At 58.2% G+C, this 23,400-nt stretch overlaps 7 protein-coding genes across 7 annotated transcripts, besides 2 other annotated features; all 7 read left to right on the forward strand.

The window, feature by feature from the left end:
* Nucleotides 1-1,142: 1,142 nt before the first annotated feature.
* LPMP_230450 (hypothetical protein) lies at nt 1,143-5,474 on the forward strand (the record flags this gene model as incomplete). The annotated part of the gene is made up of 1 exon (XM_010700901.1): nt 1,143-5,474. One exon carries the CDS (start codon nt 1,143-1,145, stop codon nt 5,472-5,474), a length of 4,332 nt encoding a protein of 1,443 aa, XP_010699203.1.
* A 414-nt stretch (nt 5,475-5,888) lies between these two features.
* Nucleotides 5,889-6,308, forward strand: LPMP_230460 (hypothetical protein; the record flags this gene model as incomplete). The annotated part of the gene is made up of 1 exon (XM_010700902.1): nt 5,889-6,308. One exon carries the CDS (start codon nt 5,889-5,891, stop codon nt 6,306-6,308), a length of 420 nt encoding a protein of 139 aa, XP_010699204.1.
* A 1,364-nt stretch (nt 6,309-7,672) lies between these two features.
* On the forward strand, nt 7,673-8,899 carry LPMP_230470 (aldose 1-epimerase-like protein; the record flags this gene model as incomplete). Its single annotated transcript, XM_010700903.1, has 1 exon — nt 7,673-8,899. The coding sequence occupies one exon, from the start codon at nt 7,673-7,675 to the stop codon at nt 8,897-8,899; it is 1,227 nt and encodes a 408-aa protein (XP_010699205.1).
* Nucleotides 8,900-9,667: 768 nt separating this feature from the next.
* Nucleotides 9,668-10,233: a repeat region.
* A 731-nt stretch (nt 10,234-10,964) lies between these two features.
* On the forward strand, nt 10,965-11,927 carry LPMP_230480 (hypothetical protein; the record flags this gene model as incomplete). The annotated part of the gene is made up of 1 exon (XM_010700904.1): nt 10,965-11,927. The coding sequence occupies one exon, from the start codon at nt 10,965-10,967 to the stop codon at nt 11,925-11,927; it is 963 nt and encodes a 320-aa protein (XP_010699206.1).
* A 1,635-nt stretch (nt 11,928-13,562) lies between these two features.
* Nucleotides 13,563-16,877, forward strand: LPMP_230490 (permease-like protein; the record flags this gene model as incomplete). The annotated part of the gene is made up of 1 exon (XM_010700905.1): nt 13,563-16,877. The coding sequence occupies one exon, from the start codon at nt 13,563-13,565 to the stop codon at nt 16,875-16,877; it is 3,315 nt and encodes a 1,104-aa protein (XP_010699207.1).
* Nucleotides 16,878-18,131: 1,254 nt separating this feature from the next.
* Nucleotides 18,132-18,657: a repeat region.
* Nucleotides 18,658-19,965: 1,308 nt separating this feature from the next.
* On the forward strand, nt 19,966-20,727 carry LPMP_230500 (trypanothione synthetase, putative; the record flags this gene model as incomplete). The annotated part of the gene is made up of 1 exon (XM_010700906.1): nt 19,966-20,727. The coding sequence occupies one exon, from the start codon at nt 19,966-19,968 to the stop codon at nt 20,725-20,727; it is 762 nt and encodes a 253-aa protein (XP_010699208.1).
* A 909-nt stretch (nt 20,728-21,636) lies between these two features.
* On the forward strand, nt 21,637-22,671 carry LPMP_230510 (hypothetical protein; the record flags this gene model as incomplete). Its single annotated transcript, XM_010700907.1, has 1 exon — nt 21,637-22,671. The coding sequence occupies one exon, from the start codon at nt 21,637-21,639 to the stop codon at nt 22,669-22,671; it is 1,035 nt and encodes a 344-aa protein (XP_010699209.1).
* Between the last annotated feature and the right edge of the window lie 729 nt (nt 22,672-23,400).

Raw genomic sequence — 23,400 nt, forward strand, 5'->3', positions numbered from 1 at the left:
ACGACCACCCCTCGTCCCCCTCCTTCACGTCTCTCCTTCGCTCGCTCGCGTTCTGTTTGTTTCTCCCTCCCTCTCTTAATCACTTGTGGTACATGTAAAGTAGAATATGGTCAGGCTGCGTTGCTGCAGCGGAACTCGTACTTGAGCGTACGCACGTTCACGCGCGCCGTATCACTGACTACGTGTTTGCGTATCTTTCCTTGCTCTTCTGTGGTTCAGATTGATTTCCTGGGATTTGTCCTCACGCCCCAGCACTTGGGGATCAATCAATGCGTTGTGTGTTCTGCTTACCCCTGTGCACCTTTGAGCGTTGGTGCACACGCGTCAAGTAGTGGGTGAAGGATCGGCTGCATGCCTGCGAACGGTGCAGCCACATACCGACTGTATCCTTCACCTCTACCTCCCCCCCCTCCCTCCCCCCGCTACCGTGCGTGCATGCGCATGCGCACAGCACTGATACAGTCTGTTCAAGGTGATGTAGTTGAATTCCTACATGCACCCACTGTCATCTCCCCCTCTCCTCTCTTTCTATCGCCACGGAATCTACGCCAGGTGTGGGCATTCATCGTGCACGTGCCTGTGTGGTGTGTCTGTCAGTTCGGGGACTCGTTTCACAATATACTTGCGTGGGACTTGGTCTCTTGCACGCGTTGTTCGCTCTCGCTTTCAGTGTGTGTGTGTGTGTGTGTGTGTGTGTTGGGGTGTCCCTCTTGCCTATTCGTGGTACGGCATCCGCAGCGCCTGTCTTCAGAGCGCCGACAGCTCTGCGAGGTCGTCACACACCGACGTACGTGGGCGGGAAGACGGACGCACACGTATTGCAGACGTCTGCCTAACCGAGGACTTGCAAGCCGCCACACTGCAACTACACCGCCTTCATTTTCTATTCAAGTGGATTTCCCTACACTGACACTCTCGACACCCACGTTGTGTGCAGGGGGGGGGGCGCACAAAGGCCTGGCTAGCAGGGGCCCATTATCTCCCTGATGCACACACCCATATATATATGTATATAGTAGTACCCCGCTTCTCGCTTCTGCCCGTCTGCTGGCCGACTTGGTTTTACAGGCAGCAGCCTCGCACGGTGCGCTTCACTGCCCTTTTTGGCTCTGTTATCCGCCCGTGTGGTGAGTCAGCGACTCATGCACCCGCATCTCCTCTCACAGTCCACCGCGAATGCCCCCACCATGGGAGTTCGCCCAGCTGGCCGCGCGCCCGCTGCCCTGGCAAGTGTGCCACAACACTCTTCATTGACGAAGTTCTCTCGACGGCTGCAGGCACGGCCAGCCACTACATCGATCTCGCCTCGAAGTGTAGCGACAAAGGTGAGAGGGAGCCGAGAAAATACGCCGCTTAAGCAGAGAGTGCTGGCTGAATGCCGCACCCTTGCCACCCCGCACCGACGAACGAATGGATCGCCAGCTGCTATTCCACGCGGCAGCGATGCACCTCGCGTGCACGTGAGAATAAATACCGCAGTGTCCGTGGCCCGTCGCTGCATGTCGTCCCTCCCTAGAACAACACGAAGGATGGCCATAGCGCATCCACGTCGCTCCTCATCTGTGGCGACGCCGCTGTCGAAGAAGTCGCGGTCGCCCAGCCGAGCCACACCCCGCTCTGTTTCTCGACTCACTACGCGCCCCCCGCAGGTGCCGCCTAACACGCGTTGTTGTGCCAGCACACTGACAAATGCTAAGCAGCAGCATCGGCCCTCTGCGCCACGCCACATCGCTAACGCACCCTCTGCTACCGTCTCCCACACCTGTATTCCACGGCCGCGGCACGCGAGCACCGACGCAGGCTTTGGGGGGCATGTCAACGAGCCTTTTGCCACGTACGCGTGGTTGCCCTCCTCGCTGGCGTCGCGAGAAAACGTGGAGCCACTCAGCGCTATGCCCATGCCATCATCTGCGTTTAATCGCTCCTCTGCTGCGCCGTCTACTCGCAGCGCGACCCCACCAACCATCTCTGCAGCAACGCTAAGGAACGTGTGCGGTGCTGTCCAGCCTACGTCCACACCATTGCAAGTGCACGCGGCGCATCGCTGCAAGTTGCATCCCGGGCTGACCTGTTCACTGCGGGCCGCCAGCTCTATCGAGCCTGCCTTCTTGGTCCACGAGATTCCGCCCGCATCAGCCCTAGTCCTGCCAGACTCCAGTGACGCCCAACTACGGCAACTCTTCGCAACGCTCTTCGTGCGCACCAGCGACTCGACGTGGTCGCTTCACCGACATATTCTACCCTTCCTGGCGGCTCGCCAGAACTGCATCATGCCCGTTTCGCCGTCGCAGGTGGCTGCGTTTGTTGGGTTCGCTGACCACAGCGACGGAGGGGTGCAGGTGAAGGAGCGCACCGGTGTGGCTGGTGACACCCATAACGAGCGCAGCCTATGTGATGGGCCGCGGATCACCAAAGCCATGAGCCGCTTTGCTTCGCAGCTATGCTACTGGTTCGTGTACGTGGGTGTCCTAGGGAGCAGTGAAGCAATTCACTGGGACACCTTGCTGATGCCGTTGGAAAGCACCTCAGCTCCCTCTCACAGGTCATTTTTATGGGGTAATGACACTGCTGGTAGCACCGCAGCTGCACGAGCACCCATGACACGAAGCAATAGCCCCTCTGTCCATCCTGCCACTCCCGAGAAGCAGCCCTGCTGCCGCTCACCGCACCAATCACTCTCCAACTTCCCAGCCGTATCGTCACCGACGCAATGTGTCGGCACCGTCACGGAAGTGCCGATCCAGTGCCAGCACCGGCGCATGCCAGATGACGGGGACGATGACGATGAAGAGAACAGCCCAACGAGCACCATGCTGTGGCACACCGATCAGCTGGACAACTCGACTTTGGGCTTTGCCGCCACCTCGCCAGTCGCATCCGTAGAGTTCCGCTCCGTTGTCAAAGTGCCACCGGTAGTGCAAGAAGTGGTGTTCGTGCGCGGCTACAAAGTCCTACAAGCCCTGCTGGCTAATCGCGAGGCACAACTGGCACACATGAAAGAGGGCCCCATGGCGGCTCTCTTACGGGCCATCGGTACCGCCGCTGGGGCTGACAAGCGCACAAGCACCAACCTCGAGCAGAGCGCACACTGCCTTGCCGAGCCGCACCCGTCTGTTATTCGCACGGTGTACCGCCGCGTGCGCTTCTACCTTCGCCTGCACGCCTTTGTGCGTGAACTCTGCGTGTATCTGCGCGCGCACCAGGCACGGCCGTGGCAACGGGAGTCGTACATTCTTGAATCTGTCGTTTCCTCACGTCTGCGAGTCACGGCGAGTTTTGCCAGTGTTGACGCGCGCATGGCCGGGAAGGCAAAGATGAGCGCCATCGCGGAAACGAGCACAGGTGGTGGTGGCAGGTGGAAGCCAGTTCGCGACGCACTTGTGAAAGGGGTGTTGTGCGCAGCATTCCATGCCGCCCCCACCCGCGTCTCCGCTAACTCCCTTCAAACGCTACTCGTTCTGCAGCATGCGGACGCCACACGAGTGGTGCTGCGAGCTGCTGAAGTTATTCGCCGCGACGTCACCGGTGAAGGACTGCCGCACGCATCGAATGCAGTAGTCGCCTCGTCCTCCTTTCCTTCCTCCCACTCCTGTGAGGTCTCCACATCTGAAGGCACGACAAGTTCGCGTTTGCCTGTGCAGTTGCTTCGTATCTTTCCGTTGCCGCGCTGGAGCTCCTTGGCGCAACCGGGCACGGCGTCGCCGAAACACGCAACGTCGTTCGACCTGGTTGCCTCATGGGCATTAGGCTTTGCGCTCGCCTTGGCGGTTCTAAGCAATTTCCTCTTCATCTTTGGTGCTCAGCTTGTCTGGACATTGTGGTGGACAACCTCTCGAGAAGCCAGTGCCAACGGCGACACTGCACAGCATCTCCACGTGTTGCACCGTACCTGGATGCTCAGTTTCGTGAAAGAGTGCTCGATTATTCTGCTGCTACTCGCTTGCACTGCACGAGTGGCCCACCGCGCCGGAGAAGTGGTTGCTTCTATTGAAGTGACGCACGCCGTCGTGACTGCTCAGAGTGCGGCTCTCACGCGTGCGTCGGAGGGCTGGCTGCAGGTGGCATGGGCCCTGCACTCCGGCAACACCGTCGCTGCGCACGCGGTGCAACGCTGTATGGACCGTCTTCGGCTGGTAGGCAATGCAGTCGACGACTTCGAGGCAGCCCCGCTTGGTCTGCGACACGCGCTCTCACGCGGCATGTGGTCTCGGTATTGGTTCGTCTTCTTCATGGCTGCCTTAGTTACTTGCACAATAAAGATGTCGCTGCACCTCGGCCAGTACGTAGAACTCACCGCTGTTGTGATGCTTGCATGGGGGACGAGCGTGGCACGTGTCTGTGAAACCCGTCAGCAACGACGGCGCGCACTGGCCTGGTGGCTCTATTGTCAAGCGACCACCGCGGAGAGTTTTGCGGAGGATCTTTTGCGTACAGCGGGCGACCGGTGTAGCGAAGCGCTGTCCAGTGGGACAGCCGCCGATGAGAAAGGTGGATCAGCTGCGCGAGGGCTTCTGTCATCTGATTGTGCTTCCCTTCCAACGCTCTGCACGATATCGCTGCCAGTGTTGGAAGAGCTGGCAAAGGTCGCTTGTTTGGTGGAGTGGAGTGAAGGGCGCCTGCTGCCAAGATATCAGGGGTCCCACGGTACTAGCCCTGCGAATCTCGCGGAGCTGACGACGCAGTGGTTCTGGGAGCAGCTGTGCGGCCGCGCCGCTCCAACGTACTCGAAGGGCGTGTCCTCTGTGGCTGTTGTGGAGACTACGATGTGGGCTTGCCGCCGCTCACTCGAAGCCGAGCAGCGGCAGCGCGGTGCAGCTTCCCTACCCGTAGCGGAGGCGGTGGCCTACGTGTTGCCGTGGGCACTCGACTACGAGAAGGCACTGCCACCGCTGACCGGCGCACTGGAGGGGTGTCACGACTACCAGGTAAGCGAAGCACTTGCACCCTTTGCTGCGGCCGCATCCAGGGATGCCAGCGCTGCCGCCCACGCTCCACCCCATAGATCCTTCTCCCCTCTGTCCTCTCACGTATTTCAAGAGAACAGTGCAATGGACGCCTCCCTCCCTCTCGATGTGGAGCTTCGGCGGCTCCCGTACCTATCACAGCTGCAGGGCCGCCTCGTCGTGTGCACCGCATTCGTGCTCGCCTCGCTGAGAGCGGCTCCGCGTGCGATGAGTGAGGCAGTTGGCGGCTGCTCAGCTTCCTTCTCCACCTACATGGGAGAGCGGACGTTTACCCTCCTGGTGTACCTCGTCCATAGCCAGCTGTACGTGACGCCATCGCTGTGGTGCACGAAAGGCTCTGAGAGAGCCTCGGCGGCGCGGTGGCGTCAGGCGGCAACTCGCACGCGAGATACCTTGCAGCTCCTCCAGCGAGTCACACTACTGGCTCAGCAACGTGACGTGCGGGACCCTCCTGCAGGTCGTGCGTACGCAACGGTGCTGCCCTCGGTGCTGCACGCACTCTTCCGTTAATAATGGCGTGACACCCGTCGCACGCGAAACACGCTGGACACAAGAGTTGAGGAGGCTGTGACGTGCGTTGATACGTGGGTGCGTGCGCCCACTACATCTGCTCAGCAGTGCCACCTGAGAGGGAGCAGAGTCAAGTGAAACTGTACGAGGGAAGCAAGGGCACCGTGTCGGGACGGGGTGTCGGTCGCCTGGTCTAGCCCGCTGACGTGCTTGTTTGGTTGTTGAGGAGCGTTGATGAGCTGTACGAAACAACTATTTCTCCCCTGTCTCCCTCCCCCTCCCCTTTCGTTCCTGCCACCTCAACCCCTGCAATACCTCACTGTGTCTCGTCGGTAGCTCTCACGCGTGCTACGCCGCGCGGCAATACGCTGTGCTACATGCACCCCACACACGCACAGAACAGAGTCGAAGGCAATGCAGTCCTCTCTCGTGGCATCACGGTACGCTGAAGGAGATGTATTAGTGTCCAGCGACTCCGCCGTGTCTGGCCCATCATCCTGCTGCGTGTCATCACTTTCGTCTTCTGCGCTCCTCGCCTCTGCCCACCGACGCTGCTACAATGCGCTGCCGCTACCACTGCCATGCTTCTCTCCGCCTAAGCCCTGCGGCGTGGAGCCAGGGTCATGCTCTACTATTTCCCTCGCCAGCATCGGCGGGTTGGTGGGGGAGCTGCTGGCCCTGCTGCGGACTACCGAGTACGACGTGTATCACGTTCAGTGTGTCGCAACAGAGGCTATGGCGTGCCTCCAGATGGTGCACCTGCATCTTATTGAACGCACGTTGATGGACACTGTCGGATTGGTGGAGGCGCTCCCACTGCGAGGGGAAGGATAACATGGGTGTAATGCACCGTCAGTCGTTCATGCACGTGGCTGCCCGATCCACACCGCCTTCCCAAGTCCCCCCTCGCCCCCACACCGTGCTGGACCCCTTCTGGACAGGTCGCTTTCTCACCCACCCTCTACCTCAGCTGACACAACCGCCCACACACACACACACGTACACGACTTGTGTCTGATCTTACGTTCCTGCTGGTCGCTGCTGCCCCATTTCCTTTTTTCGTTTGCCGACATTTCGGCTCACTGTCTCGTCTCTCTCTCCTCTGCTGTAACGGCGAGCGCTTTCATTCTCGAGTTTCATCCCTTTTTTTTCTCGTGCGTGTGTGGGCGTAGTGCGCACTTTTGTTTCCACCAGGTGCTCACTAGGCAGTGTGGCGAGTCATATGTGCCGCAAGGGAAGGCGCGATGCACATGCAGTCCTGCGACGGTGCGTACGAGTGAGAGAGAAGCACATGCAGACCTATAAGTGCACACACGGACAGGGAGTGGGGGGTTCAAGTAGTGCAGAAGCAACCGCTGGTGAGCTCCGCATTTCGTGTGGGTGAGTGAATCTGTATAGAGACGCCTCCATATGTATACCCTCGTCATACTGCCCTCGCCTCGTCTCCCACCACCTGCTCCTCCTTGAGTTTGGGTGATTTGCCCCCGACACAAGGCGGAAAACACGCCAGGCGCCTGAATCCTCTCCTGTATTACCTCACTTTAGTCTTTGTCACCCTAATCCCCTCTCTTTTTTCTTTTCCGCCTTCACTCTGCTTCGCCACACACACACACACCCACACACACACACATAGCAGCAGCAGCCAGATCGACGCATCAGAGAGAGGGCGTGAGTACAGAAAGACCGCCACGTGCCACACCTCCACCCAAAGTAGCACAACACTGGCGCGGCGGCCTTCTCTCCCCTCATCTTTCGCCTTGTCTTTGGCCACTATCTCTTCGCTTTGTCTTTAGCCTGTGTTCTACCCTCGTCACACTCTGCTCATTCCCCTGTACCGTGTCACGTGCCTTCTACACAACCCACAACCGAAGCCTAATCTCAACCTTCTTCCCTAACTTATCCCCACGGATCTCAGAGAAACATCACGCACGGTGCCGGGGCACTCCTCTCTCTTTTTTCTTTTCGCTGCCTCTCTCGTCGCTGCTCGTAGTGTGAGTAGAAGCATCGCGTACTGGCGCTTTTTTCCGTTCTGCTGCGCTCCTCCCCCCCCCTCTCGTGTGGTCAGCGTGTGAGGTGTCTTCTCCTTCGTTGAGAGCCACTGCACGACGCGACTCGCATCTCACTGCAATATCGGAGCGAACAAACGTTTTTCCCACCCACGCACGCACACAACACCGCAGCCTTTTGAGCCATCGGACATGTTTGGCAGCCAACCTGTCCCGGCAACGGCGACGCCCGCGCACGGCCCCCAAGTCGATCCGTTTGGTGAGTCCTTCGCCATAACACTAAGCTCGGAGCATCTGCGCGTGCAGCTGCTATCGCATGGTGCGGCGCTCAACTCTGTGAAGGTGCGCAAACCACACGCCGCAGCATCAGGCAGCGCTGCTGCGGAGCAGGATGGGGAGTGGATGGATGTGTGCCTTGGCTACACAAATCCTGAGGAAGCCTTCAGCACGGACGCGGTGATCGGTCACACCATTGGACGATACGCCGGGCGCATCGCCAATGGCGAGCTCGAGGTGAAAAATGTGCCGTACACACTCGCCAAGAATTGCGGTCCGCACAACCTCCACGGCGGCCCGGTCGGATTTCAAAATAAGGAGTGGAAGTACCTCTTGTCAGACGGCAAGGACGAGACAAGTGTTGCTTTTCACCTCGTCTCACCGCACATGGACCAGGGCTTCCCCGGTGAGCTCTTCGTGACGGCCACCTACAGCATCATCAAGTCAGCCCCGGCCCCCACCCTCAAGTACGTCCTTCAGGCCTCGCTGTCTGACAACACGTCAGTAGACATGACAGTGATCAACCTGACTAACCACGCCTACTGGAACCTCAACGGTGTTCCGCGGCCAGCAGAGGCGGATGCCGTGGCGCCGCTGCCGCGAAGCATCACGAACCATTACCTGCAGTTGCAGTCCAGGTACTTCGCTGTCACCGATGAATCGAGCATCCCAAATGGCGACATGCGTCCTGTCGAGGGTACCCTGCACGACTACTCGGAGCTGCGCTGCATTGCCGAAGGAATGGAGGCGACAAAGGAGGAGGGCCGTGACGGCGGCGGCTACGACGACCCGGTCGCCCTGGAGACGTGGGACTCGACTCTGCGGGAGGCAGCGCTGCTGTACAGTCCAGCCACGAAGCTACGCATGCGGGTGTGCACCACGAATCCAGTCATTGTCGTCTACACGGCGAACGCCCTGCCGGCCGACGCTTCTGGCGCAAAGGGCCAGCGCTTCCAGCGACACAGTGCCATCTGCTTGGAGTGCCAGTACTTCCCAAACAGCCCCAATGTGCCAGCGTTCCCATCGACGGCGTTGAAGAAGGGCGAGGCGTACAAGGAGACGACGACGCACGAATTCCAGTTCATGAACGCCGACATCACTCCAGAGGAAAGGCAGCAACGTCATCACTACCCTCCGTCTTAGTGCATGTGTGCTCTTGGGCATCGAGAGAAAAGATGAATAACAAGTTGGGGCGAGGGGGGTGAGGGCAAAGCACGACACGGTCGAGAGGGAGAGAGGAAGGCAGACCTCAGCGTCTCCCCCCCCCCCCCACGCGTTGTTGGGGATGGCAGTGCTTCATCTGCCTTCCCCCTCGCGCGCGCAAACCTCACACATTTCCGTGAAGACCGAGTCCTTTTCTTTTGACTTGTACAATTTCGCTTCTCCCCCGCCCCCCCCCCCGGCAGCCCACTCGAGTACGCCCGCTGCACACGCTGTCCGCTGATGTCGTTTCTTTAGCTTATCTCGCGTCACTTTTATCTTCTTTTGATTCTCTTTCCTGTACGCGTTCGACCACTCACGCGCATATACACGTGAGAAGTGGGGTGAGGGGCACGTAAAGAACTCGTGAGAAAAGAACTGATGAGAGGGACAGAGGAGGCGGGGCAGCTAAACTGTGACGGCGGCATAATGAGTGTAGCTGTGCAACCGGCAACGCCCTACTCAGTCTCCCCTATCCTACTTTGGTTGCTCTCTCTCTCCCGTTGTTGCGTGTTTTCGCACCCTCTTTTACTGATTCGCCATCGTCCGTTACCCACGGTGCTGCCTTATTTGTGAATGCACTTCGAGTGCCTCGCTGTGGTGGCGGGTCCTGCGCACCCCCTCCCTTTTCCCCTCCGCCGCTTTCCTCGTTGGGTTTGCTCTTCTTTACCTTCTGTTTCCCCATCGTGCAGTCGTACCTCACCACCCCCACTTAACGACGGCGGGACACCTCAGCGTGTGTCATCGCGGTGTCCCAGCACCCTCACGCGGTGTGTGTGTGTGTGTGGAAGCCGGGCAGCCCCCCCTCCATCCCTGCCAATCCCGAACCACTGCTGGTGGTGACAGGGCCAAGCACCTAGGACGTGGGGGAGGTCAGTGCGGTGTATCGCTGCCCATGTCGATGGTCAGGTGCTGGAGGGTGTTGCGTCAGAACGGCCTGCAACAGTGAACACGCATGCATTACCCGCGTGATGGGCAGCGTGCCAGTGTGGCTCGAGCGTGCCTCACTCGCTCCTCGCTGCGTACTGGTGTGGGAGGCCTCAGTGCCTCTCCGAGGGGGATGCCCCAGGTGGAGAGCGGCACAATGGGAGAGACGGTGAGGCGACGTGCGGAGCAGGTGTGGGAGTGGGCAGAGTTTGAGGTAGGAGTCGTGCACCGATGACTGAGTCGGCGCATTGCAGCAATGTGCGTGCCTAGCACTGCTTCACACCACGCGGATGGGCCTGTGCGGCAGGCCGGGTGGATAAGGTGGCGTTCGGCCCACGTTGTATGGCAGACAATGGAAGCCTTGGTGAATATGTCGTCGTGTGAGTATACGTGTGTGTGTGTGTGCGCGCGCATGACAGTGTGCCCGTTTTGACTCCTTTTGTGCTCGACGAAGCGAAGTAATGAAAAGAAGAAATCGAGTCATGTGAGTGCCATGTGTACTGGCGGAGTAGCGAGAAGGGGGGGAAGGGTCGTAAGAGGAAGAGAAAGTAGGATGACCTATAGAATGCCGCTGCTCAAGTGGTCACTCTGTTGGTTTAGACTGCCCACCGGCAGCGCTTGTACGGATGCTCACAACACTGATGTCGACAGCCTCTCCGAACCATGCTCGCTCCTCTGGCCGCTTCGTCTCCTATCGACCTTGCACGCAGATATACGCGCATGCATGCGCTACGCACTGGACCGACAATCGGCTACGAGAGAAAAACACAAGATGAGGATAAAGTGACGGGTGGAGAGGGAAATCTCGTACACCCCTATTTACGCGGAAGGACAAAGCCCTCTTCTCCTTCTCTCTTGCGGATATCAACTCCCTCAACAAATGTCACATCTTCAGCGTCTTTAACCTTTACACCGGGGAAGGAGTGAAAGGGCGAGTGGCCAGATACGAAGGGGCTATCTGACTGGCGAGGAGGCACCGGAAGCAGCAGCAGACTTCACTCATTCCCTCCCTCTCTCTTCGCCCCTCCTCCTTCCCACACGCGCACAGGTACCGCACTCGTTCTCCTCCTGGGCATCGACCATGAACATCGTCACCTCCTACTTTCTCGTTCGCAAGCTGCCCGGCACCCTTGCCATGGGTGGAGACATTCAAAAGAACCAGAAAGCCCGCCAGCGCGAATACATGGAGTGCCTGCGGCTCAATCAGCAACACCCCGGCGTCGCGTCCATTCACCTCATCGTCGAGGGACTCGACGCCTACGAGCACCTGCTAGAGCATGTTCTCTGTAACCCTCACTTCCACAGTGATCCCACGTTGAACTCGTCTACGATGCCAATAACCGCACGGCACCGCAGCGGTCATGTTGCTCCTATCGTACCTGTGGTACGCTTTGCCAGCGGCATGCCCTTGTACGCCGACCTCTTTGCCTATGCAAACCAGCTTCTCTCACACCGCCTCACGATGGTGTGCAACGCGGACGTGTATCTCTCTTCCGACCACTTTTCGCTCTCAGCAGTGCAGGACCTCTTTCGCCAATCCAGCACCATCCCCCCTCCCCGAACACCGCTTTGCAGTGAGTCCCACACGAGGACTACGGAGGGGACGGAGGCGGGGGCAACACGGCCCTACTTGGCGCAGAATTGGGGGAACCCCTTGGCACTGGCGCTCACCCGCTACGAGAGCGACAGCCCCCTTGACGCGCCATTCCTGTACGACTATCGTGGCTCGCACGACGCCTTTGTGTTTGTGCCGCCTGTGCCACCGTCGTTTGTGCGCCGTGTCGCCCATCCGCAGAACAGCTACAAGGCGGAGAACATCGTCCTGCACGAGCTTCAGCGAAGCGGATACCTTACATTGAACCCAACGTTGGGGGATGGCGTGCGCCTTGTTCACCACCACGCCGCTGATCTTCGGCAGTGGTTTCCACCGGTAGATGAGTCGCGGTACGGCCGCGCACAACCGAGCACAGTGGCACAGGCGGCATCATGCATCTGTGAGGAGGCACGTGTGCGGTCGCTACCGCTGTGTCTGCATAAGGACTGATTTCCTCTCTCTGCTCTCTGGGTGTTGCGTCTCATGTGTGCAGGTGGAGGGCACGAAACGGCCCCTCTTGTTATTTTTTTCCCCTTCCTACTCAGCTTATGCAGCTCTGCGCGACACTCAGTCCGCCTTCAACGAGCCGAGCGACGCTACTCTGTCGCTCTCCCCCCTCTCTCTCTCTGCATTTCAGCTCGCGTTGTTTGAGTCACTGGTGCGTACTGCATCGCGATGACAACATAATGATCATCGGTCTGCTAGTCGTGAGGACAACCTTGGCCCCCACTCCCATCGAAGCCTCCATCCTCAACTTCTCCTCCTTCCCTTCCGCCGTAAATATGTGTCAACCAAGAGCCTGAGCAACCCGAGCAGCTCCCACCGACACTGTTGCATCTCCAGCATGTACGCGTGCGATCTCCTCATTGAGGAAGGCTACGCCACACGATCTTGCTGAAGGATACCACTGGCGTGTATGCGACCCTGTGGGCACGTATGTGTGCTTTCCTCTTCCTCTTTCCGTCTCTGCTGTTCCACTCTCCATCGTCCTCTCCTCTCTGTGCCTCTTCTCTATCCTTGCTGGTGGATGGGTGGTGTCTTCATCTACACACACACACACACACACACACACACGCACGCACGCACCCATACAGAGGGTGTGTCTGTAACTCATTCGCCTCTCTCTCTCTCTCACTCAGCTGCTGAATGAGCTCTGGACAGTGATCTTTTCGTTGCCTCGCTCTGCTTCAACTCTTGCGTTTTTTTTTTTTTGCGTTATTCCTCTTGAAGGGAGGCGAGTTATTTTTGGCCGTCTCACACCAGCCATCTCGCCCTCATCCCTGTCTCTCACTCGCTTACCTCCGCACGCTTCGCTCATAAGCTCACGCCTTCACTATCCCCGTTTGCTCTGTTTTTATTCGAGCTGATTCTTCTCTTTCAGTCAGCCATTCACCAAACCACAGAAGGCATACACACTTGTTTGCTTGTTGTGTTGACCTCTCTCTCTCTCTCTCCCTCTCTCCCGCTGCACCTTTTGCGTAATTCCTCGTACATATTTGTGTGCCTCTTAAGTCGACAACTGCGCTCGCGTCTGTCTTACTCTGCCTCTCTGTCTGTGGGTAGGGAGACCCTCGTCATTATCAACGCTGACTTCTACACCCCATCATACAGACAAGCGACCTCTGCCGGCGTGTTTGGCCTCACTCTCTCTCTCTCTCTTTCCATCGGCTTACTCGCCCCCACCTCTCCCTTCATCCACATCGGTCAGTCCACCCATCATTTTCCTTGTCAATCGCTACAGCTCGGGCCGCAGTCCCCCTTTCCTTCTACTTCGTGCTCCTCGTACGACCTTCAACCGCTAGGCAGGGAGCACACGCGAGCCTCCTTAACGTGCGCGCCTTGCGTCTGTGTTGTTTGCCCTGCCGTTGTTGGTGAACTCGCGTAACGTCGGCCTTGTCGGATCGCCACGCATCGCCTGCCGCACTCCCACCGTTTTTTTTTCTTCTTGATCGCTCCTCTTTGGTGGGTGGTGGACTACGCGGCATCCTCAGCCTGGCAACTAGGCACGCAGACGTGTCGCACCGAGACGACTGTCCCTCCCCCCTCTCCCACGCCTCTTCCTTCTGCAGCTCACCATCGGCAAAAATGAGCATCGAGGTAGCGGTGAGAAAATCCGAGGATGCAGGTGACAACCCCGGCCTCCTCGAGGCACTGAAGCTGAGCTGGGCGTACACAGTGGCAGATATGCGGCGACGACCGCGTAATATAGTCATCGGCATCGTTGCCGTTATGCTACTTGTCTTCTTCTCTTGTCTGGTCCTCATTGGAGTCTGGAAGGCCCCTTATATCTTGCTACGCCTGGCGGAGCTGTCGGTGGGTGAGATGGACATCATTCTCTACGGCGGTGGCACGTCGCTCTTGCTCAACTATACAAAGCTAAACCACAGCTTTCTCCAGTCATCGGTGGTCGCTGCCGCAGCACCGCGCTGGATCGCCCGCGCCAATCTGAGCTCTGAGGCGACCTATCGCGCAAGGACGCACGGCGCCGCTGGCGCACATGCCGCGGGCCGCACCACAGCCGCCAACATCCTCCTCATCAACTCCGAGCTGGAGAAGCAGGCTGGCATTGGACGCGGGTGGATGTACCGTGAGATCGGCTTCGACGAAGCCCACATCTTCTACTCGGCGTCCGATTACATTGGCGTCTCCGGCAACAAGGGCCAACGCGTTCATCTTGACATCAGCGCATCGGCTCTCAAAAGCATCGTTGGCGCCGACTCCATTTCCTACAACATCACACGCCCCACCACGGTGAGGGACCCACTCTCCTTCTACTTAATGGCCTTCTTCACGCTCAACAACATCACAGGAGACTCGGTATCGGTGTTCGACGTCGCTTCGCTGAGCGCGGTGGCGACCATGGCGGACGCAGTGGAATCGACAGGCGGCAAGTACTCAAGCGCGCTAGGCAACACCGTCATCATGGACTGCCGTCAATTCCTGAACGTGCTGGTAGATCAGAGTTGCCTCTTGGGACCGCAGACTATCAGCCCGTCCACTGGCTATTACTTCCCAAGTATAGCGGACCTGTTCAACATCTCCTTCCCCTTGTTGAACCCCTTCAACATCCAGGACTATGCAATGCTGGTGGTGTTGATACTGGAGGGGCGGTACGATATGTACTACGCCGACGCGAAGCTGCGCGAGAAAATGTTGACGATGAAGAGCAACTCGGTGATGAAAACTGTCGGCCTCGACTTCGACGGCACCATTCAGTTTCCATTGAACACAATGATCAAGACGCTCGACTTGTTCCGCAATTTGATGACCGCTGCCTGCGTAACGGTAGTAGTGAGCATTGTTGTGCTCGGGTCCATCCTTATGTTCACGTTGCTTCAGATCAACACCGAGGAGCGGCAGTTCGAGCTGGCTATGATTCGCGCGCAGGGTATGCCGCGCAAGCAGATCATCTGTATCCTTGTTATGCAGACGCTTGCCTTCACCCTGCCTGGCACAGCGGGCGGTATGTCACTCGCGTGTATAGCGAACGCGGTTATTGAGCATCTTCTGGCGGGCTTCACAAAGGCCCCGGTCCGCTTGGGCGACGTGCCGATCGTTGCGGTTGTGATCGGCATTGTGGTTGGTCTGGTGCTGCCGCTGGTGGCTACCTACGGCCCGGTGAAGGGAGCGCTGAGCAGTAGTCTGCGAGACGCGCTGGACATCTACAGGCAGACGCACAACGAGGCGCATGTAAAGGCGATTCGCCTGGAAGAGATGGGCCTGAGCATGTGGCAGATCTTCCTCGGTGTCTTCCTGGTCTTTGCGGGATTCCTGGTGTACTACCTGATGCCGTTGAGCTTTATATTCTCCAGCATGATGATGTTCTTCATCCTGCTTGACTTTGTGCTCATCTGCACGATTGCCGGGCTGTGCATGATGATGGGGGCTATTCAGGGGCCGGCGGAGGCGCTCGTGCTGCACCTGCTTCTATGGGGCCGCGAGACGCGGTTGTGGACGCTCATCCGCAAGAACCTGCGCAGTCACCGCGACCGCAACTCCAAGGCGTACATGATGTTCCTGCTGAGCGTGGCGTGCCTCGTCGCATCCGGCATAATGTTCGGCATGCTGTCTACCGTCTCCTCTCAGCTGGCGGAGCTGACGACCGGTGCGCCGGTGACAGTGACCTCAAAATCTTTCTCGAACCCGCTGGACCAGGCGGACATCGACGCGTTCATGCAGGGTGAGGGCCGCCTCTACGCCACGCAGTGGGCCTACACCTCCTTCGCGCTGCTCGAGTACCCGCAGATTTCCGGCAACACGCAGGTCGCCAGCCTCATCGGCAACTTCAAAACCCTCGGCGTACGGGCGGTGACAGAGTTTTTCATGGACGCCACCTACCCAGATTTCAACATGGTCAACAGCTACAGCAGTGACTACAAGTACCCGATCAACACCTTCGGCCAGCGCGACGTTATCCGCAGCATGTATGAGGACCCACCGCAGCGCAACGTGAGCAGCGATCACGGCATCATTGTCACTGGTTTCCCTTCAGGGGAGAAGATCCCCAACGTGACGGCCAAGGAGTCGCAGGTCATCCCAATGATTCTCTCCTCTGCTGCTCAGGACCAGATTGGGCTGAATGTGAATTCCACGGCCCAGCTGCGCTTCAGCTATTTCCTGAACGACAGCCTCCAACTAAAGTCCACCATCTTCTACCTCGAGCCGCGCGCCTTAATGGACCGCATCTCCGGCTTCTTCGCGGTCTCCTCGTTGCCGGTGCTCTTCAACAAGGGTACCATTCTAATCCCAACCAAGTACTTCCAGCGCCTGCTCAACCCGGTGGAGCTCGACTTCGACCCGACGCAGAGGGTCTCTATCATGAATGGCTCCGTTCTGGAGGTGCGCCAGGAAGTGCTGTACGTGCAGCTCCGCAGCAACGTCACGAAGCGCGATCGTGAGATATTTGTGAACGCGCTCCAGGCACACACTAATACGCTCTACCACGTAACGGTCGACACCGTAGCCACTGTGGAGCAGCTGCGCTCCGTGCAGGACCTGATTATGGGCTTCTTCTACTTCACCTCGGTCATCTGCATCATTCTCTGTGCCTTCATGATGTGGGCTACATTCATCTCGAACGTGCAGCTCAACGCGTGGACGTTTGGTGTGCTGCGCTCACTCGGCTTCCGCACCGCGCAGCTCATACGCTGCGCAATCTACGAGGCCCTCTGCCTTGTCCTTTCCGCATTTGTCTTGGGGCTGATGGTAGGCTGTGTGGTTGGTGCGATCACGGCTGTTGAGCTGAGCCAGATCATGATTATTCCGCTTCGCTTTAATTTCCCGTACGTACTGGTGCTCATTGTGTTCGGCATGGCAGTCGTGGCCGCCGTCGTTGGCTCGATTGTACCGTTTCTGAGTCTGTGCAAGAAGCCCATCTCCTTTGTCCTGCGAGGCGTCTAGGGTGGGGCTTGTACGCATTTGCGTGTGTGGGGGGGTGCGCGTGTGTGTGTTGTTTTTCATCGGCTCAGCGCGCCCCTGCGTGTTCGTTCCCACCTGACTCGAGGATTGTAATTCTGCGTGCGTGTTTTGTATTCCGCTCTCCTTAGCACTCGCATTCTGTTGCAGCAGGCCTCCTGAGGTCTTCCACTCCGCCTTGCTTTCTCTCTTCATCCCTTTTTCTTCATTCCCCCCTCTCACCACTCACCCTCTCCCTGCCGCCCCACCCCACCCCCCATCGTCCTGCGTACAACTCAACCCCTGCCCCCAGGCCTTTTCCTCTCAATCCCTGGGCAGATCAATGCGCTCACACGGCAGCCAAAGGGTTTAGGCTGCCATACTCTGCGCAGCTTTCTCAGGTAGGGGAGTTGCTACTGAAGGGAGAAAGTGAGCGGCGAGCGTCATGGCAAGGGATCCTGCGTGGTCGTATCGTCCACGTACGATCGCTGGGCTGTAACGAGGCGCCTTTTCTTCTTCTGCTGTTTTTTGATCCGTCACCCGCCTTTCTCCCCCGCCCTCTCACAGTCTCTGTCTTCCCTATTTGTCACTGCACCGGTAAACGAAAACAGAGACGCATGTGCATATGGTGGGCGGGGTCAGCTTGCCACCAGGGGACGGAAATGGTGAAAGATAAGGAGGAGCATAAGCGTTGAGTGCTTGTAGGTGTGTAGGTGTGTGTGTGTGTGTAGGTGCATGGGCGCAGCGCTAGGGTTCGAGATTTCTCGTGGGTACTCCTCTCATGACTGTTGCACTTACTTGGGTGATTTCCCTTTTCTGCTGCTTCCACGCCTTCCGACGAACTTACTGGGTCCTCGGCGCTCTTCTACATGTGAGTGTGTGTGCTTTGATTTTAGTGTCAACAAGTAGTCCCCAGAAACCTCCCCCTCTCCCCCTCTCAGTGCTGGTGACATACGTTTTTCTGCGGGGCCTTCGACTTATCTCGCTCACTTTGCTTCGGTTCATTTCTTTCCTCTCTCTTTCTCAAACGCTGACGACCACCCGTGTACCCCCTCCTCCTCCTCCTCCCCCTCCCCCTCTCTCCAAGAAGTACATCCACTTTCTGTCTCTCAGCCACCCCCCCCTCCCAGCCTCCTACCTCCTTCCTCACTCCTACTCGCTTGACGCACGATAAGGCTCCACTTTGATGTGACTTACACAACTCACCGGTCCCCCAGTCCACCTTTTTACCCTCTTCGTTCTTCTCACTCTGTGGCTTCGGATGACGGCGGGACACCTCAGTGCGTGTGGAAGCCGGGCAGCCCCCCCTCCATCCCTGCCAATCCCGAACCACTGCTGGTGGTGACAGGGCCAAGCACCTAGGACGTGGGGGAGGTCAGTGCGGTGTATCGCTGCCCATGTCGATGGTCAGGTGCTGGAGGGTGTTGCGTCAGAACGGCCTGCAACAGTGAACACGCATGCATTACCCGCGTGATGGGCAGCGTGCCAGTGTGGCTCGAGCGTGCCTCACTCGCTCCTCGCTGCGTACTGGTGTGGGAGGCCTCAGTGCCTCTCCGAGGGGGATGCCCCAGGTGGAGAGCGGCACAATGGGAGAGACGGTGAGGCGACGTGCGGAGCAGGTGTGGGAGTGGGCAGAGTTTGAGGTAGGAGTCGTGCACCGATGACTGAGTCGGCGCATTGCAGCAATGTGCGTGCCTAGCACTGCTTCACACCACGCGGATGGGCCTGTGCGGCAGGCCGGGTGGATAAGGTGGCGTTCGGCCCACGTTGTATGGCAGACAATGGAAGCCTTGGTGAACATGATGGGCTGTTGTTGGACTCTCTTGATCTCTGAACTGCCTCTCTGTCTCTGTCTGTATATTTGTGAATCTGTGCTGAAGTGGATGCCCGTGAACTCTTGCTGCACTTCCTAGTTTCTCACCCACACGATGCTTTTTGTTTTTCATCTCGTAAATGGGCGACTCTGCTTGCGTGTCTCCAACCGGATTTTGCAGATCTGTCTCTCGCAGATTATTTCACCTCAGGCCTCTTCCACCTGGGTGCGTGTAGCCAATCTTTCAATGCTTTGTGAAGCAAAGACCGAATTGAAAAACGCAACAAGCAAAATTCTCTTCCTCCACACCGTCTCGCCGTCGCTTAGCTGCCCATTGCTGAGGAGGTGGCCACGTGTGCCGCTCTCATGGGAGAGAACAAGGAGGTAGTGGTGTAGTACCACACACACACACAGTATGCACTTTAGCTTCTCTCTCTGTCGCCCACGCACTGCAGTTTTGTGGGACGGGAAGAAGGAGGTCGACAGGCAAGAGAGTCGTAGCACTCCTCCCCTTGTACAAGTGACAGACAAGTGCTCGTTGTTTTCACACGTTTTGCGTTTGCTCCTCAGGCCTGGGCCTATATGTGTGTGTGTGTAAAGGTACTGGCTTATCCACATCGACCCACCTGCAGACGGAGGTCACGCATCACCGCATAGCAGGAGTGACTTGATCTTCCTCTCCTTCTACCCACCTCCCCCTCGCTTACATCCCTCTCTCTCTCTTCCTACACATAATCTCCTCACTCGCAAACACAAACACCTTCAAACATACATTTCGAACGCATCACCGCTCGTGTGCTTACATGGCGCTGTCCTCTCCTCGAATGAGTCTTCTCCGCCAGCATGGCTGATCGCCGCCGTACATTGCTGTTACACACTCACACATCCTCCCCTCCTTTCTCCTCCCAATTGGGTTGCGTGGAAAGAGTTCTCTGTCGCTCCTTTCGTCTCACGCTCCCCTTCGGCCTCCTCGCCTTGCTCCCATTAGGAGTGGTTGGTCACCCGCCTTTAATGGTGTATTCGCTTGACAAACAAACACACAAACACACACCTCTATTTCTCTCTCCAGTGAGCTACACGCTTAGGGTCCGTATCTTGCGCTCGATGGGCTCTGTGTCATCTACGAAAGCTAACCCCCATGCAACTTACTTCTCCACTACCCGTCCATCTCGCAGCCGCGTGGCGGCGGCCCCTGATCCAATAGTCGAGACGAACGACCTGCGCCCGACCACGTGCGACACAACTGATTTCGACCCCCAAAACGCTGCTGGCGCAGAGCAGATGAGCACGTCTCTCGTCACAGTCTCCAGCGGGCGCCGGGGTGGTCGCGTTACCCTGCACAACATCTGCGGGTACACCCACCAGGGCGTTCCCGCATACAGCAATGGCACCACGAACACATGGACGAACACGAAGCACTACTGTGAAGGTATCTTCATGGGGTATCAGTGGCAGTGTGTCGAGTTCGCCAGGCGGTGGCTCTGGACAACGCACCGACTGTTGCTGCCGGAGCGTAACTGCGCCTACTGCTTTTCCAGCTGCACGTACGTGTACCGACTCAAGGAGGACCCATCACCGGCCTTGCAGCAGCCGCGTGTAGAAGCACCGACGGCTGCGTCAGAGGCCAGCGCTGGCTCGCCATCGCCCTCCACGGAAGTGAAGACTTCGACAGGGGTGATGCACTTGGGACCGCGAGAAAATAAAAACGCGTGGGAGAAGGTGCCCGCCAAGTTCGTGAGGCAAGGCTCACGGGTGCCCCCAGCGGCGGAGAGCTTAATTGTCTACCCGATGAGCTTTGGCAGTCCGTGGGGGCATATCGGCGTCATCACCGCTGTTGACCTGAATCAAAACCTCGTCTGCGTAGCGGATCAAAATCGCTACTTCCACGACTGGAACGGCAAGCCATACAGCGCCACCTTTCAGCTGGAGTGCAACAAGGGGCGATTCTACATACGCGACCACGAGAGCGAGTGCACGGGGTGGCTCACATTTCCAACCGTGGTGGAGGGGCACCAGCTGGGGCGGGTAACTGCGAGCCGCTGAGGGAGAAAACAAGAAAGGGGAAGTAAGAGCGAAAACGAAACGAAGCGCTCGCCCCCAACCCTCTCCTTCTCTCCAGTGCGCATACGAGGTGCGTCTGATGGCGCACTATCCAACCTCCTCCCCTCCCTCGCAGCGTAGCGTGTGTATTGCGCAAGCGCCTTCCGTTATTCTTCCATTGCCGTACTGGCGTCTTTTGCTCTCTCTGTACTTGTGCTTGATCTCCCCTCCTCCCTCCGTTGCGTCTCGGCGTGTCTGCCTTCAACGGCCATGACGAAAAGGAAAAGAAACACAATGCGTGCGTGCGTGTGTGCGTGTGTGTGTGTGTCTTGAGGGGGTCTCTGCGCTTTCGTGGATGAGAGGGATGCAGAAGCCACGCAGGGGCGTCGTCAGTGTGGATACGAAATAACAGCAGAGAAAAAGTGCAAGCGCGGAGAAGACAAAACGACGCCAGCGACTTCTCAGCTCATCTCTCTCTCTTCCTCTCTGCGTGTGTGTGTGGTTGTGTGTGTGCACCTTCTCTTGGGCAAACGGCACTAAACAGACGCGCCATGAAGCGCGCTCCTGGAACATCGGCAAGGGTGCGACCCACATTGTTCAGCCTTCATCGTCACCTCCTTTACCCTTCGCATTCTCCTTCCATCCCTGGTCTCCTCTCCCTAACCCCTTCCCTAGTACCCACATACGCGTGTCGTGGCGAACACAGCCCGTACACAATCGCACAAGCGTCCTTAGCCACGGCCGTTGTCGTCGTCTTCGCAGTCAGGAACTTCGTCTCTCCGTCGCTTGCAGTGCCCTTGCCTCCCCTTCCCCGCTCTTGTGTGGAGACGAGGCAACCATGGTGTACGGCACGCGCGTTCCGTCGGCCGACCCGCACACGCACCCGAGTTAGCGCCAATCTCCCCCATCATCATGTCGTGGGGGTCCGAAAAAAGACACCACAGTCTGGGGAATCGTATGGCCGACCCGCTGAGATCAAGCTCAGCGGCACCACTAGCGCCGTCGTATTCGTACACACTCGCCGCGACGCAGCCGCAGTTGCAGCATTGGTCCCCAGCACGCACCACAGCAACTTCTGTGGCATCCATCAACCCAGCCTTAGTGACGGTGGCGCAGCAGAAGGCTCGGTATGCGCGCCTCTCTTACGCCCCGCCAACTGCTCTGCGCCATAGTCGCCTTCATCTAGGCTCCACAGTGGACCGCGGTGGCGTGCTTGGTGGGACACAGCACGTCAACGAGTGTCCTCGCGCCCTCACGCACCCGGCAGCATGGTCTCAGCCGTCGACATCTACTCCCGCACAACACCACACGACTCCAAGTGCAGGATCGGCGACTCGTGCGGCGGTGAATAGAGATACTATATTGCACCCACTGCCACCGCCGCCGCCACTCCATCAACTGGCTCCGCCACCGTCTGAGTGGTGTCAGGCCCTTGTTGTACTTCAGGAGCGTCAGCTGCTCTGCTGGCAGCAACTCACAGAGACCCAGCAACTGATGACTCATCACGTTGAGCAACTACAGGAGGAAGTGCGGCGCGTGCATGAAGTCCTGACGCACAGACTTGGCAAGCATCCCAGGACGAATGCAGTCAACACGAAAGCGCCGGATCCAGACAAGCGCTCCCGCTTGGACGACAATGGCCGTTGCGAAGCTGCCGCATTCCCCAAGTCTGCGGCAGCTGTGCGGACTGCCAGCGCTGCAACCTCGCAGCGGAGCATTTCAGTGCACGCGGTTCGTTTACTAGGAGAGAGCACCACCTCTACGCCTGCTCTCCCTCAGGACGCGCCAACCTGTCGGACTGTCGACCGGCCTCGAGAACTCACCGAACGGCTCCCTTCGAGGCAACCCGCAGATCTGAGAGAAGGCAACGGTGGTGATGGCGGTGCTGCACACTCACAAAGCACCGCTGACGCTGCTGACAGCGAGGCAGACATCTTCATGCTCTAACAAGAACAGCCCGCCTACGCGCTCAGCGCCACGCATGATTGCCACTGTGTCGGTGTCGGTGCGTACGCTCTCTTCTCCTTTTGCTTCTGCTCTTCCGGGCCTCCTCTCTCTTTCACTCGTGTGCTCCCTGCTGCACCTCTCTGCTACCCAACACTCGCAGACACCAGTAAAGAGGCAATGGAAAGACGGCTGAACCCCCTCCCTCCGTCTCGCTCGCTTACCACTTCGTTGTCTCTCTCGCATTAGGAACAAGTACGTAGAGGCGCAGTCAGTACACGACCCGACGCTGTCCAACATCGGAGAACAAATGTAGCACCCTGGGTCCTGCTCTTAGAGGTATCGAACTCCTGATGGCCCTGCCTCGCGTCTGCCGCTCACATGCCAAGGCGCTGAACTCGTTCCCATGCCCCTCTTGCCCGCCCCCTACGCATGCGCGCATCTACACAGTCGCCTGCAGCGCACCCTTACTCTTCACCCCATCCCCCATCGGCAGCTGTGTTGAACCACCCAGACTAGTAAACGCGGCGAAGCACCATCAGCAGTAGCGCTTCTCGTTCATAGACCCACCACCCACTCCATGGGTGCAGCAGCACCCGCATAGACACACTCGACCTGCTCACACCGACTTTCTCTCTCTCACTCTCTCTCTCTCTCTGAGCGGCGAGGCGGGCGCGCCCACCTCATCCGCAGCTCACGCCTCTGGTACTCATCTTATGTTCTCGTTTTTTC

Source organism: Leishmania panamensis, assembly GCF_000755165.1.
Source record: "Leishmania panamensis strain MHOM/PA/94/PSC-1 chromosome 23 sequence".
Lineage (NCBI taxonomy): Eukaryota > Euglenozoa > Kinetoplastea > Trypanosomatida > Trypanosomatidae > Leishmania > Leishmania panamensis.